At 37.0% G+C, this 14,703-nt stretch overlaps 4 protein-coding genes across 5 annotated transcripts in view; 2 read left to right on the top strand and 2 right to left on the bottom strand.

The window, feature by feature from the left end:
* Positions 1-699: 699 nt before the first annotated feature.
* LOC132181347 (membrin-11-like) lies at positions 700-3,506 on the bottom strand. Its single transcript, XM_059594529.1, has 4 exons — positions 3,177-3,506; positions 2,466-2,586; positions 2,209-2,355; positions 700-1,184 (listed from the first exon to the last, which is right to left on the bottom strand). Exons 1-4 carry the CDS (start codon positions 3,446-3,448, stop codon positions 1,023-1,025), a joined length of 702 nt encoding a protein of 233 aa, XP_059450512.1. The 5' UTR covers positions 3,449-3,506; the 3' UTR covers positions 700-1,022.
* Positions 3,507-7,467: 3,961 nt separating this feature from the next.
* LOC132181434 (pentatricopeptide repeat-containing protein At1g33350-like) lies at positions 7,468-10,800 on the top strand. Of its 2 annotated transcripts, none has more exons than XM_059594648.1 (2): positions 7,468-9,240; positions 9,560-10,800. In XM_059594648.1, the coding sequence occupies exon 1, from the start codon at positions 7,532-7,534 to the stop codon at positions 9,107-9,109; it is 1,578 nt and encodes a 525-aa protein (XP_059450631.1). In that variant the 5' UTR covers positions 7,468-7,531; the 3' UTR covers positions 9,110-9,240; positions 9,560-10,800. The 2 variants fall into 2 exon arrangements, with proteins under 2 accessions (XP_059450631.1, XP_059450630.1); XM_059594647.1 differs by having other exon boundaries at positions 9,327-10,800.
* Positions 10,801-10,849: 49 nt separating this feature from the next.
* On the bottom strand, positions 10,850-11,738 carry LOC132181435 (22.0 kDa class IV heat shock protein-like). The gene has a single exon (XM_059594649.1). It carries the CDS (start codon positions 11,592-11,594, stop codon positions 11,013-11,015), a length of 582 nt encoding a protein of 193 aa, XP_059450632.1. The 5' UTR covers positions 11,595-11,738; the 3' UTR covers positions 10,850-11,012.
* A 2,330-nt stretch (positions 11,739-14,068) lies between these two features.
* LOC132182071 (B-box zinc finger protein 23-like) overlaps positions 14,069-14,703 on the top strand; it is a 2,261-nt gene continuing 1,626 nt past the window's right edge. The window contains exon 1 of the mRNA XM_059595279.1: positions 14,069-14,631. Coding sequence (XP_059451262.1) covers positions 14,401-14,631 — 231 coding nt within the window. The 5' untranslated portion in view covers positions 14,069-14,400. The remainder of the gene's footprint in view (positions 14,632-14,703) is intronic.

Raw genomic sequence — 14,703 nt, 5'->3', positions numbered from 1 at the left:
GCATGGAGTTTGTTTGTGTTTTCTAATCTACAAATCTGTTTGCCTCGGTCGGTTCTATCAGAGATGGAGATTGGAGACAAGTTTCATAAATATCAATTATGAGATGTGGTTGTCCGAATGAGAAGTGTCCTCGTACTTGGGAGGACCCAATAAGAGAATGAAAAATAGATCCTCTGATTGATGATCTTCACCTTCTTTTGGGAAAGATTCCTTCTTAGATAATTAGTCAGATTCACACAAGTACCGATTCTTGCATCTGAGACCCGATTAGTGATCTCAAGCCTCCTTAGTTTACCCCTCTCGCCCCTCTCGTTTCTCTGTATTTTCCTAAAACAATAAAAAGCAATAGGCCAGTTTGGGGCTAACAAAAAGACTTCTCAATCCAAATCCGACCCGCTGTCAATTCCCCCAAGTATTATACAACGAGAAAGAAAATTTATAGTGGATTCAAAGGCATTCATTTAGGAAAAATCAGGTTCAAATAGAACTTATTCGCACCAACTAGCCAAACTTGCCACTTGTAAGTCACACTCCTGCATCAACCAGGGAGCAATACCATTTTGCAAAGACTAAACAAGTTACAAACCACACTTTCATTCTATTACTATTTCGTCCTTGCTTATATGGCAATTTTTATCAGTCCTTAGATCAACTTTATAATAAATAAATAAAAATTAATTGTTAATTGACACTATCACGTTAACAAGATGAGATAGTGATGGAATAAAGTGTGATATGTATAGCGGATACAAAGCATCTTTGGCCAGAACTCAACGGATCCATAAACTACACAACAGATAATACAGAAAATGGAGATGCACTACATTTAAGATTTCAACCGTCGACAGGAAGAGAAGTCCGAGATGGTAGACAGCACATGTATCCAAACTAATTTTATAGAAGTATACTTAAAGATGGCCTTTCTATAATCTCCATTACCTTTCAACATGAAATTGCATTGACAAAAAAAGCATCTGGAGGAAATGCACTAGTACACACATAACTAGACAAAAAAGAGTAAATCATCGTTTCCACCTCCAAATGATGATCACAATGATGATCGTCAAAATCATGCCGGCATATTTAATCCAATTATCAACACGGTGCCTCCTCTCAATCAGCCTTAATACAGAATTTGAGAGCCCCACTGTGTTAAGGACATCCAGTGCTTTCCGGTGTGCTTTCTGAACCAAGAAAATAGCATATCAGACAAAGTGCTCATGCGCATCAGTAAAAACATTCATGTGAACGCATCACTAAACATTATTTGTCAAGGAGATTAGCTAACCTTGACAACTTAGAGGACATAAATTTACATCAAACTGGATTGAAGAAATATCTTCCAACTTAGTCTCTAAAAGTGCCATGTGTTCTTTAGCATGTAAGAAGCATATATTTTTTTAATAACACGTGCTTCTCAGATGCTTTTTCAATAGCTTTAATAAAATTAAAATAAAAAATATGTGCTTCTCATGTGTTTAAGGAAAATGTCACTTTTAGAGATTGGTTGGAGGAAATTCCTCCAACCCCGTTAGAAGGAAATTTATATCCCAATTTTCATACTTTAAATCGATCCAAAAGGATAATAAAATATACTACTGAAAAATGAATCATACATAACAATTAAGAACCCTAATTCTCATGCAGCTTATCCGATCATTCCCAATTAGTAGTTAAGATCTCAAATCATTTACGTATTTATCCCAGAGAGGACCTACTGGGACTAACATACCACATACACAATCATAAAGCAATGATATTTTAAAGCCAACTGAAGGCTTCTCCTCTGAGGGGTGGTCAAAAGGAACAAAAAACAACACAACACATCTTCATCAAAACCATTGATTAGTATAAGAATCTTTACACACTGTTAACTAGCAGAAGAAAAAAATGAATCAAAAACACTAACACCACCAATTCTCAAAGCTGTTGCAGCTGCAACTATCAGATCCATTACCACCAGACAATATATGACTTAACATAGATACGATAATACTAACCAAAATATGCCAAACTAGGCTATAACAACTATAGATTTAAAAAAATCCAACAACAAAAGTTGACATAGACATTCTCTTGCTTATATTGAAATTCCAGAGTCCCATCCTTTATTAAACATTAGCTTATTGTACTATACATGTGCATATGTGTATGTGTGAGTGCAAATGGTGAGTGCATGTAGCTATGCAGGGGCTGGATTGCAGATACCTTTAGACGTTCCCTTGAACCCGACATTGCAGACAGGATGGCCTCACCAGTTAAACTAGCTTCTTCCAACATCCGGGCAGAACTACGAGCTGACTGCATTGCTTGCGCTTCCTCATCAAATATTTTCAGAACATGAGAGTCCCCATTCTACAACATAAAATGTGTTACTAAGATACTGAAGCAAAAATAATTCAGTTGCCAAACCAAGAGGATCTTCACTGCTGCCTACTGCATCAGATAAAGAAAGAATTACATACAGCTCTTCCAAGCAATTCTGCCCTCTCTTTGGCTTCCATCATCCTCCTCTGAGTCCTTAAGGAATATTTATCCAAACTTTGTTTCAAAGATTCAGCCTCTTCTGCTACTTGTTCAACTTTTCTGCATGACAAAACAAGAATCCCATCCTATCAAGATACATTTTTTTTAATAAGTAAAGTAACCCCATCAAGATACATGATCATTAAATTGCATTAAAACTACAATAGTTGTGGTACACTGTAAAAATCTACAGAAAGTGCAGATCCTATTATCAAATTGCAACAACCAATTGTGGGTACTGCAAACTTCCATTCAAACAGCAGATCCAACGCTGTAAGTCCAAAGATGACAAAGAATACTCATGAAATTACAATTAGCACATAAATTATCATGTATACCATAATTAACAATGTATCAGGTCACCCAGTGAAATTTGACTAGAAAGGATTCCTTTTACAGGGTAAGTTGGTCACCTATTGAAAAATGATTTGAAATGAGCCTTTCACATGGCATTGAAATGCCTCAATTTGCGCTTGATTACAAATTGGTCTCTCGAAAAATTCATGAAATTGACTTGGTTTGAAGAAAATATTATAGATAACAATAATGGGTCAGAATAGATACCAAACAAAAAAGAAGAAGAAAACCTAAATCCATGTCTCCCAAACAGAGCAATCAGAGTACAGATTCATTGGAGAAAGAAAGCTCACCGTTTCCAGAGATCGCGGTGGGACTTGGAGGGGAGGGAGCGGCAGAGGCGATCCATCTCGACGCAGAGGGATTGGATGTGGGTGATGTCCCTCGCGATTGAGGACGAGAGCTCCGGGGGAGATTCCATACCAGCGCTCGAGTACTCGAAGCGCTCCAGGCGTTCTACCGCGTCTCTCGTCCTCAACACCACCTTCTTCGCGTCCTGGTATATCTCCGACAGCGTACTCCTCCCCCCTCCTCCCCCTCCTGCTCCTCCTCCTCCTCCTTCCATATCCGCAAGACCGCACTTCTTTCTTTCTTGTTTTTCTCTGACGCGGTAAGGAATGAATCGTTTTCTCTCCCTGCTTCATACTCACGTGGAAACAACTCTCTAAATAGTTGTCAATACGTAATGGGCAAAATAATTAAGAAAATTGATACGATAAAATTTAATTAATTACTTTACTCAATTTGTAAATAATTTTATAACAAAAATTGTATGCCTAGCACTACTTTTACACATATACATTAGAGAAGTAAGGTTACCTTTTTTTATTTAAAAAAAAAAAAAAGATTCAAAGATGTCTCTTTTGATCACATGTTATTTATTTATTTTTAATCTTGGAGTAAAATAATAATTTTAGAGTAGGCATAGTCTCTCTCTTTTCTTCTAGACAACAACCATAAGAATTTCAAGAGGAGAGAACAGTGCTCGGTGTCTTCTCTAGGCTTCTCCAATCTCCATTTCTAACGGGTTGCTTTAGATCTAGCTTTTAGATTTAGATTCAGATCTAATCTTTTCAACCTTAAATCTGATCGTTTTCTTCGGCCAAGGCGTGTCTTCTGAATAGATATCTACGATGTTGTGCTCCTCTGCAGCTGCTTGTGGAGTTTTTGTTTTTTGTTTTTTTTGTTTGTCCTAGCCTTTGAGTTGATGAAGGATTTATTGTCTTGGCCTTCAGGTTGAGGATGGAGTAGATCGGTGTGGGACTTAACTCTTATGGCCAGATTTTTAGTTTCTAAATGTTTTTTATTTTTGTTTTTGTATTTGGGCTACCCATGTCTTAGATCTAGTCTGCACAAAACATACATGTTCCTTAAATGTAATTGTGCATAAGTTAGTGGAAGCTTGAAGTCATTTTTATGACTTTGTAACCTTCATAACTTTTGGCTATAATTTTTCAGAGCTGTATGCTTAGTGATGTAAGAACTTTATGCTCGTAAAATTTCATCAATAGAAGTTTCATATTTTTCAAAAAAAATGTTACTTTAAAAAATAAAAATAAAGTAAGGCAAAAATTTTTAATTTTTGTTACATGTTCTAGGTATTTATTGGTATTAGTCTATCAAAGCTCATCATGTCATTGTATTAGTTGATATCAAAGCTAACCACGTTCTTGCACCATTCTACCAAAAAGATAGTTTGATGCTCGAGATTTTATTGTAGAAGAAGTTTATGAATGAAGCAAAGCAAGGTTCCATTAACAATCGGATGCTTTTACACAACACAAAGCCGGTTCATTGCCTAGGTGAAGTAGGTGATCACCAAAGACTCTTATAGTCGAATAAAGTCCAAAATATTAATAGTATAATTAAGTTTAATTATAGGAGAAACTTCACTTACCCCCCTATACTTTCGCGCTTTTTGCAGACATCCTCCCATTGTTCAAAACCTCTCACTTTGGTGTATCAAACTTTCGTTTCCTTTCAAATACCTCCTACTGTTAGTAAAAGACCTTTCTACCCCTAATTTTTTTTTTAAAAAAAAAAATTATTTTTTAATAAAAAATAAGGGCACGATTGTAATTTTCTACTCTTTCCGTTAGGATTTAACAGAAAATCCTAACGGAAAAGGCAAAGTGAAAGGAAATGAAAGTTGGATACATCAAAGTGAGGTTTTGAACAATGAGGGAGTGTCTGCAAAAAACGCGAAAGTATAGGGAGGTGAGTGAAGTTCCCCCATAATTATATTAGGAAACAAAAAACTAATTTAAAGCCTCAATAATGATTAAAAAAAAAAGGTTGGTCAATACTCTTTAATTAAGGCTTAATTATGGTAAAAATAATTAGAAACAATTTTTTTTTTGGACACTTTCTTATTAAAATTATTCTCACGAGGATATAACAGTACACTCCATCCTAATAATATCGGTAATACAATAAGGAGTAACAAAAATCCACTGTTGGTAACTTGGTTTACAGTCTTTGGTAGCCATCTTTGACAAAGCATGTGCAGCTGTATTTCCGTCCCTATATACGAAGGTCATCCGCCATTGAGGGGACATTTTGGAGCTCAGATTTAATATCATTCACCATCAGTCCCTTACAACTCCAATCTCCTTCTATCGAGTGAACCCCGTCTACCACAAGCTTCGTTTCTCCTTCCAAATGAACCCGTTGTAGTCCCAGTGTTCTGCAAAAATGGATCGCCATCAGAGCCACCCCAGCCTCAACTAACGTCGGATCAAGACTGCCCAATTGAATCCCAAGATATTGAGACTAGAAGAAAATAAATAGACAAATGAAAAGTCACATTAATTGTTCATTAAAATAATGTTTCAAATAAAGTAAATTTCATTTTATGAAAGCTAAATTCTACGTAAAAAGAATTATATGTAGCTTAATACAAAATAAAATGTCTTGCATATGTTATTTAAACAAAAAAAACAAAAAAAAACCATTAAAAGCACAAAGTGAAAATAATGAATTTTATTTATTTTTACAACAAACTGGGCTTTATTTAACCACCTCTTATTGTCTTAATTTCCACTCTGCATTGACAACAAAGAAAACCACCAAAACAACATCTTCGGAAAATGTGTAAAACACAGACAATGAAGAAGTTACGGAGGATAATCTTCTAACAAAAAACGGTTGTGACAAGATTAGGATTTTACACTGATTTACAATGACTAGGATCCGACGGTGAAGATCTGGTGGAGGTGAGTTCCTTACCATGCAGTCTAGCGATTGACGCAAATCGAGATACATATAAAGTGTATGATAACCATTCATGTTTTAAAAATCAGAACACCCTATTACTATTTGATGAAAATCCACAACGAGTAGATTCAATTAGACTTAAATATTCTGTGTTCATATATTTATGTTGACAATTGTGGGGAGAAAGATCTCCTGTTAACCGGTTTGTCATCATATAATATGGAATATGCGTTCTCCACTAAACAATAAAGGAATTAAGCAACTTATGATCAAATTTGGCAAGACTTTGAGAAAAATAGAGGACTTAGAGAGGTTGACCTTGTGACCTGACCAAGCAAATAGGAGATTGGGGTAATTTGTTAAAGAATTTTGTAGTGATTTTTCTGTTTTAACGGTAGTAATAAGTTATTGATGTGATATGAAATTAAAATGAGTTTTGAATTTATTGTGAGAAAAAAAAAAAGAAAAAAAAGAAGAAGTTGTTTGGTAATAATTTTAAAAGGATGTTGAATTTTTTTTTTTTTTTTGCCAAACGGTATCCTATGAGGACTTTATTTAGAAAGAGTAGTGATATAAGGAGGACTAGAGTTCTCTTAGAGTCATCCCAAATATGATGTGATATTTAAAATTACCAATAGATCAAAATTCAATAATGATCATCTAAAATTCAATGATGATTTTAAATGTCATATTACATTTGGGATAACTCTATGAGGACTTTAATCCTCTTTATATTATTACTCATTTAGAAATGTTGATGCCATAAAGGTTGCCGGACCATTCCTCTCTAGTGCTGAGTCTGGATACCTCACTTCCAAGAATGAAGAAGAATGGAAAAAGGAAATTACTTCCCCCTTCAAGAAAAATGAGAAATATATTTTACCTGAACTATCCACCTATTTGCACTTTTAACCCCAATGTTTAAAAAGTGACACTTTACTCTCCCAAAATATCTGACATTCATACTTGACCCTATGAAATACACTTTACCCCTGAAGTATTTTGAATTGACATTTTAACCTCCTGAGTTGATATTTTACCCTTCAAAATTTAGTTATTTCGGAGAGTAAAGTGTCAACTCAAAATACTTCAGGAGTAAAGTGTACTTTATGGGGTCAAGTGTCCGATACTTTGAAGGATAAAATTTTATTTTTTAAACATTGGACTTAAAACTTAAAAGTGCAAATTAGTGAATGGTTGTAAAGTATGTTTTCCTACAAAAAAAAAAAAAAAAATTGTGAAGAGTGAACCCAAAAACTGGCTGAAGCCTAAGATCGTAGGGCATAATTTTTATATATATATATATATATATATATATATAAAAGATCAAGGGCACAAGCATTCTCGAAACAAAAGGAGGGGGCCATAAAAAGCTCGACGTGTTAGTGAACCCCAAAGACAAGTAACAACAACGCTGTCTGACCAAAATCAAATGAACTTAAACGAACATGTCTTAGCAGTACTTGCAAAATGCAATCACCTCAACCATCTCAAGCAACTCCAAGCCTTTCTCATCACCCTAGGCCATAACCAAACCCAGTTCTACGCCTTCAAGCTGGTCCGCTTCTGCGCTCTTTCTCTTGCCAACATTCCTTACGCTCGCGTCATCTTCGATCATCTCCACTCTCCCAATGTCTATCTTTATACTGCCATGATTACTGCATATGCTTCTCGGCCCGACCACGAGTCCGCCTTTGCCTTGTACCGCAATATGGTTCGTAGAAGACGCCCTCAGCCCAACCATTTTGTCTATCCGCACGTCCTGAAAGCTTGTCCCCAGGCTTTGGAGCCTCATGCAACTAAAATGGTGCATACCCAGATTTTAAAATCAGGTTTTGGTCAATACCCGGTTGTGGAAACGGCTCTTGTTGATTCATACTCGAGGTTTTGTTCGGATAATAGAAGCGCGAGACAGGTGTTTGATGAAATGTATGAGAAAAATGTTGTGTCATGGACGGCTATGATTTCTGGGTATACTCGACTTGGGGAGATTGGTAATGCTGTATCGTTGTTTGAAAAAATGCCGGATAGAGATGTTCCGGCTTGGAATGCCGTTATTTCAGGGTGCACTCAAAACGGTTTGTTCTCTGAAGCAGTTTCACTCTTCAGAAGAATGGTCAATCTTTCACAGGAGGGGCAGCATCAAGGTATTAGGCCGAATCAGGTTACAGTTGTTTGTGCGCTCTCAGCTTGTGGCCACACTGGCATGCTCCAGCTTGGTAAATGGATTCATGGTTATGTTTACAAAAATAGGGTTGATCAAGATACATTTATCTCAAACGCTCTAGTAGATATGTATGGGAAATGTGGGAACTTGAAAAAAGCAAGAAGGGTTTTTGACATGACTCCCAAGAAAAGCTTGACCTCGTGGAATTCCATGATCAATTCTTTTGCTCTCCATGGCCAAAGCGAGAGTGCAATCAGCACATTTGAGGAGATGATGCAATGTGCAGATGGTATGAAACCTGATGAGGTTACATTTGTTGGTTTGTTGAATGCTTGTACTCATGGAGGATTGGTAGAAAAAGGTCTTTCTTATTTTGAGATGATGACTAATGGTTGTAGAATTGAACCCAAAATTGAACACTATGGGTGCTTGATAGACCTTCTTGGTCGGGCAGGTCAATTTGAAGAGGCCTTGGAAGTTGTGAGGGGAATGAGTATGGAACCTGATGAGGTTGTTTGGGGTTCTTTGCTTAATGGATGTAAGATTCATGGTCGTTCTGATTTGGCAGAATTCACAGTCAGAAAATTGATTGAGATTGATCCAAACAATGGTAGTTATGGCATAATGCTGGCGAATATACATGGGGAGTTGGGGAAGTGGGATGAGGTACGGAAGGTGAGGAAGATGTTGAAGGAGCAGAATGCCTATAAAACTCCCGGTTGCAGTTGGATTGAGGTTGACAACCAAGTTTATCAGTTTTATTCTGCTGATAAATCACATTACAGAACAGAAGAGATATACAAAATCTTGGAAAGTATGATCTGTTTTGTTAGTTTGAAGTGAAAGTCAGGCAAGAATTCTCTATTTTTTTCCCTTTGCCACAAAAAAATTAAACAGAGGAGACGAGAGTGGGAGAAAGGAAATTATTCGGATAAAGGTGCATGTAATCTCTGGATCACAATCACCCGGTTCTGGTAAGAGTTTCAATTGTCTTTTTATAGATAAATATTTTGATAGATGACTTCCGTTTAAATGATTGGATTTTTTTAATGTCATCCAGAGAAGGGAAACCCTGGTGGATGTTGATTGGAGTTTGTTGGTGATTTTGCCCTCTTTCTTAATTCATTGGAGGGTCATAAATACCCTGGCATACTCATTATCATTTCATTATCTAATTTTAGTTTTTTGACCTTCAAGAAAGTTTTTAGTTCACACAAAGCTAGGCTAGCTTCAGGTTCTTCTCAAAATGCACTTCATATTCATGTGATTTGGTTGTCCTCCTTCCAAAAACAGGCTGAAAAACTGGGGTCTAAAGATGAGAGTTGAAGTTGGGTTTCTTTAGAGTTTGTTGAGTGCATTATTCACCTTCCGGGATAATATAATGGGGAAAGGTGGCCGTATATGGTGGACAAGTAAAATCTTGGAGTGCACTAAAGAGTTCCACCAAGCTCTAAGTTGCACGCGCCTATGGCTCCTATTAATGTAAGTTCCCCTTTCCCCATCCTAATCAACATATTTTTATGTGGATTTTGCATGCTTGTTCATTATGTTATTTTGTCACTGATCTTGTATTCAAGTCTACTTTCTTGTTACTTTGTCTGCACTGATTGACATAAATTATTCATGATAATTCTTTTCATGAGTAAACTTCTATTCATAAAAATGTAAAAGGGTCACCGGAAGTACACATTTCCATATGATAAATTAAATATCTTTATGCTTTATTAGGAAAAAAGAAAAACAATTGATTTTGGATGTTGCAGGACTGACCAATCACAAATTTTTTTTTTGATGAGATTGTAAATGGAGTACAAAACAGAAAAACAAATACAACTGAAAAAATACACAGCCTGTCAAAAAGGAGGCCACAAAAACTCTCTAACAATGGATACAAATCTATGGGAAACTTGCCAATTGAATTGGTGGTATTGGCCTAGTGAGCTATGTTGTGAGCACAACAATTCTTATTCCTATCAATCTTGATGGTAGTCTAGTTATCAAAGGAGTTGATTGAGACCAAGAATATCAGAAATAATGGGGGCAATTCTCCAATTAGTGGTGAGGTGTGGTTTCAGGAGACCAAGTATAACAAATAAAGAGTCGCTCTCTAGGACGGTATAGTGCTTGGGCTGATTTTACTGCATGGAAGACTGCAAGAACTTCGCCCCCAGTTGAGTTGCACAGAAACCCAATGTAGCTGAGGCAAAAATAATGGACCCTTCAAAGTTTGTGCCAGTGGCAGCAAAGGCCAAGTGAGGTGCAAATGGCAGTGTCAAAGTTAAGACTTTGAGGTGGCCAAGTGGTGGGGAGGACCAGAGGATGGATTTAGGAACAAGGGCTTTCCAGGCTTTTGAGATGGGATATGCTAGTGGAGTTCATTTGCTTTGAAAGAGTCAATGGGCCAGGATTTGGATCCTTGTAAATTTTGTTAATTTGAATCCTTTGTAAAATTTGAAATTGGTTACCAAAAGAGAGCTGAGAAATTAGCGAGATAAATTGACTCCTCTCTCTCTCTCAGAATATTTGTATTTTTTTTGTTTTGTTTTTTTTTTCCCCTCCCTAATTATATAGAAAGGCTCAAGAGAAATTAATATTAACTACATATATTAGGATATTTTAGGAGAAACTAGAAGGGATTACATCATCAGACACTGCAACAACACGACAAAACAAAACAAAAGATGAAAGATAAAGCGAAACCCTTTATTCACTCACAAAGCCACACACACAAAAGATGTTAAAAAGTTTAGAGCTCCTGCTTGGCCTCACTGCTCCTGAGCTTAGGAGGTTCATGGTCCTCTTCTCCGGCAATGCTAACTATCCTGGGACCGGGACCCTTGATCTTGTCGGGGGACAACTTGGCCAATGACAAAGTGAGCACCCCGTTCTCCAACTTGGCCTTCACAGAATCCAAGTCCACGTTCTCCGGGAACCGGAACTGCCTCCAAAACTTGCCGTAGGATCTCTCCACCCGGTGCCAACGATCCCCTTTCTTCTCCTCCTCTCTCTGCCTCTCCCCGCTTACTCTCACCACCCGGTTCTCGTCCACTTCGATCTTTATCTCCTCCTTCTTCAACCCCGGCACGTCCATCATGATAACGTGACCTTCCGGCGTCTCCTTCCAGTCGACCCTGGCCGGAGGGAGTGCCATGATATTGTCGTCTCTCTCCAGCCCATATGGGATTTGTTCCAACACTCTGAACGGGTCTGCCCAGAAATCAGCCAACATACTCCCCGGACGTTCTAGCAAAGACCCATTGGAGAACCCAACATTAACAAAGAGCAAGAGAAACAAAGCGAGAACAACTTCTTGTGCTTGTGCTCCCATTTTTCTGATATTGATGGTGGGTTACGAGCGTTGCAGCGTGCTTTGTGATTGTCACTTCTGAGTTTTGAAGAGAAAGGGGGTGCTACGCTGTTTATATGGGGAAGGGAAAAAGCAAAAGATATGGCGGACTTTGGAGAGGTGTAGAGAAATGGGGAAGGTTCCAGGTTGATTTTGTGAGGTGTTTGAGTGTTTCCAACATGTTCCAGACGCTTCATGTCATGTTCCACAACAATCATAGCTTATTTTATGATGTCAAGTATTAACACAGGTATTTCGCAAAATCATATTAAACATTAAATTACAAAATGGTCCCTGTGTTAATACTTGACATTATAAAATGGATCGGAGAGAATTTCGTTCATGGTTAGAAATATTTTAAAGAGATCTAACGACCACAACAATATCACGTGTCCTACTAAATAGAAAATAATAAAATATTATTTAACGTTTTTTTTTTAAATAAAAAACAAATTAATAAAAAAATATAATTATTATTTTTTTTTTATTAGGTTCTCGGGGGTGGTTCGGCCATCATTTGGCCTAAGAGTGGCTTTGGCCACTCAAGACTGGCTAGTTTGGGGTGAACGAAGTCACTCCATGGTCCTTGAAGATAGTTCGGCCACCACTAAGGGTCAAATCAATTTTTTTTTTATTTGGCCCTGGGGAGCCAAATTATATATATATAAAATAAAATTAAATGATATTTTATTATTTTCTATTTAGTGTGACATGTAGCATGTTGTGATCGTTGGATCTCGTTAAAAATATCTTGATCATGAACTGAATTCCTTAGGTTTAATATGATTTTGTGTAAACACCAAATACTTGTGTTAATACATGACATCATAAAATAAACGATGATTGTTGTGGAACATGACATGAAGCGTCTGGAACATGTTGGAAACACCTCACAAAATCAACCTGGAACCTTCCCCATTTCTCTACACCTCTCCAAAGTCCGCCATATCTTTTACTTTTTCCCTTCCCCATATAAACAGCGTAGCACCCCCTCTCTCTTCAGAACTCAGAAGTGAGAATCACAGAGCACGCTGCAACGCTCGTAGCCCACCATCAATATCAGAAAAATGGGAGCACAAGCACAACAAGTTGTTCTCGCTTTGTTTCTCTTGCTCTTTGTTAATGTTGGGTTCTCCAATGGGTCTTTGCTAGAACTTCCGGGGAGTATGTTGGCTGATTCCGACAGGTTCCGATAGGGTCTAGGTAGGGTCCAGCAGGTTCCGGTAAGTTACAGTGGGTAATTTTCAGTCGTGAATAAAAATTACATTTTATAAGTTAATATGATGAAATGAAAATATAAAAAATATTTGTAATTTTTGGTGCGCGCGCCAAATGCAAAAAATGTTTTTATCGTAAAATATTTTCCTAAAAAATATTTTACACAACAAACGGAACCTAAAATTATGGTTGAATTTTACTGATCAATACTTTGCAGCACTATTTTGAAACAAATAGTATGGCTGAGGCAAACATGCATGGATTGATTTAGGATTATGACAGAATATGAGGCACAAAATTACCCATCCGAGTATTGCTACCTTTTTCTTTTCTTTTTCATACTCAAATAATAAGTGAACACCATATCTTATTAATATCTGACGAATCTTTATTTCTGGAAAATAGTATTTAGGGTGGGTTTAGAAATTGCAGTTTTAATAAGTGCGATTTTAAAAATAACGTTTTTGAAATCGCTACTTTTTAAAATCGTAAAAGCGTTTGGTAAAACATGTTAAAAAATATTTTTTATTAAATATTTGTTATGCGAATTCTTGATTTTGGTTTAAATTCGTATTTTTTTAAATAAGCATTCCCTAGTCTGTTTCTTGAAATCGCAAATTTTTTTTTTTCTATTTTAAATTAAGTATTTTTTAAATTGCAATGTTAAACGCTTTAGGTTTTGCAATACTTTTTAAAAATACAAATTATTTTTATGAAATCGCAATTCTAAACGCACCATTAACAACAAAATTTAAAAACTCAACATAATATTGAAAACATAAGTCTGTGAAATACCCAGCACATAATATAGAGTTATCAAGCTCACGACTCTTGAAGTTTTAAATACCCAACACAAAATATACTGAATTAAGTTGAGTTTGTTACTTGCCTTGTATTAATTCTCGCAGCTCACAAACTTTTTACAGAACTTTTTTTTTTTCCCGGTGCAGACGGTTCTAAACACAGACCAGACACTTGCAAAAGACAATTAATGTTTTTGTCTTTTTGGGGAGTTCAGGTCATTATAAGTCAATAAATAGGAAAAAAAATTGATGGAAGGAACTAATTTGCCGCAGTTTATTAGTTTGTGAGTGAATATCAGTTTTTGAACTTTAGAGGGTAAAACGCAAGTGCGGAATGAAGGAAGCACAACAAGAGGACTTTTCCCATGAATCATGATACAGTCGACTCTCCGAGTAACAAAAGGTCAAGTTGTGGAAGATACAAGATAGGCCATATCCAATCTAATGTTTTTGGCAGTAGGGCATGGTGGGAGACTCGGAGAGGGATGGGGAAGATTTGAATATCACTTTAGCGCCCAGTCTCCCATACCAAATGGACCAACAAGTAAGCAAAAGCAAATCTCCCATACCAAATGGTCCCTTCCCAATTGACATCACCGCATGGGGAATGCACTGCACATCCTAGAACCCTCGAATTTAAGAAAATACCCAAGAATCTCTATTGCAGGCTTATTTATACATAATTAAAGAAACACAAAAAGGCATTATAAGAATAAGAAGGGAGGATCGAAGTCGAAGAAGAAGAAGAAGAAGAAGAAGAGGAAAAAATGAAAATACAATGTGACGTGTGCGAGAAAGTGGAGGCAGAGGTGCTATGTTGTGCAGATGAGGCGGTGCTATGCAGGGGATGCGACCATAAAGTCCATGCAGCTAACAAGCTCTCACAAAAGCACGAGCGAGTTCTTCTTCTAAAAGACACATCATCATCATCATCGTCCTCATCGTCCACGTCATCCTCCTCTTCCCATGCGCAGCTACCTCCATGTGATATCTGCAAGGTATGCCACCAACATTCCCAATTTCTCTGTCGTCCTAACGAGAAGTGCTACACCCAACCCACTCACCCCACC

The sequence above is a fragment of the Corylus avellana genome, chromosome ca5 (genome assembly GCF_901000735.1).
Source record: "Corylus avellana chromosome ca5, CavTom2PMs-1.0".
Classification (NCBI taxonomy): Eukaryota; Viridiplantae; Streptophyta; class Magnoliopsida; order Fagales; family Betulaceae; genus Corylus; species Corylus avellana.
Note: the sequence above shows the minus strand (reverse complement) of the source record. Positions and strands in the feature narration are given on the sequence as shown.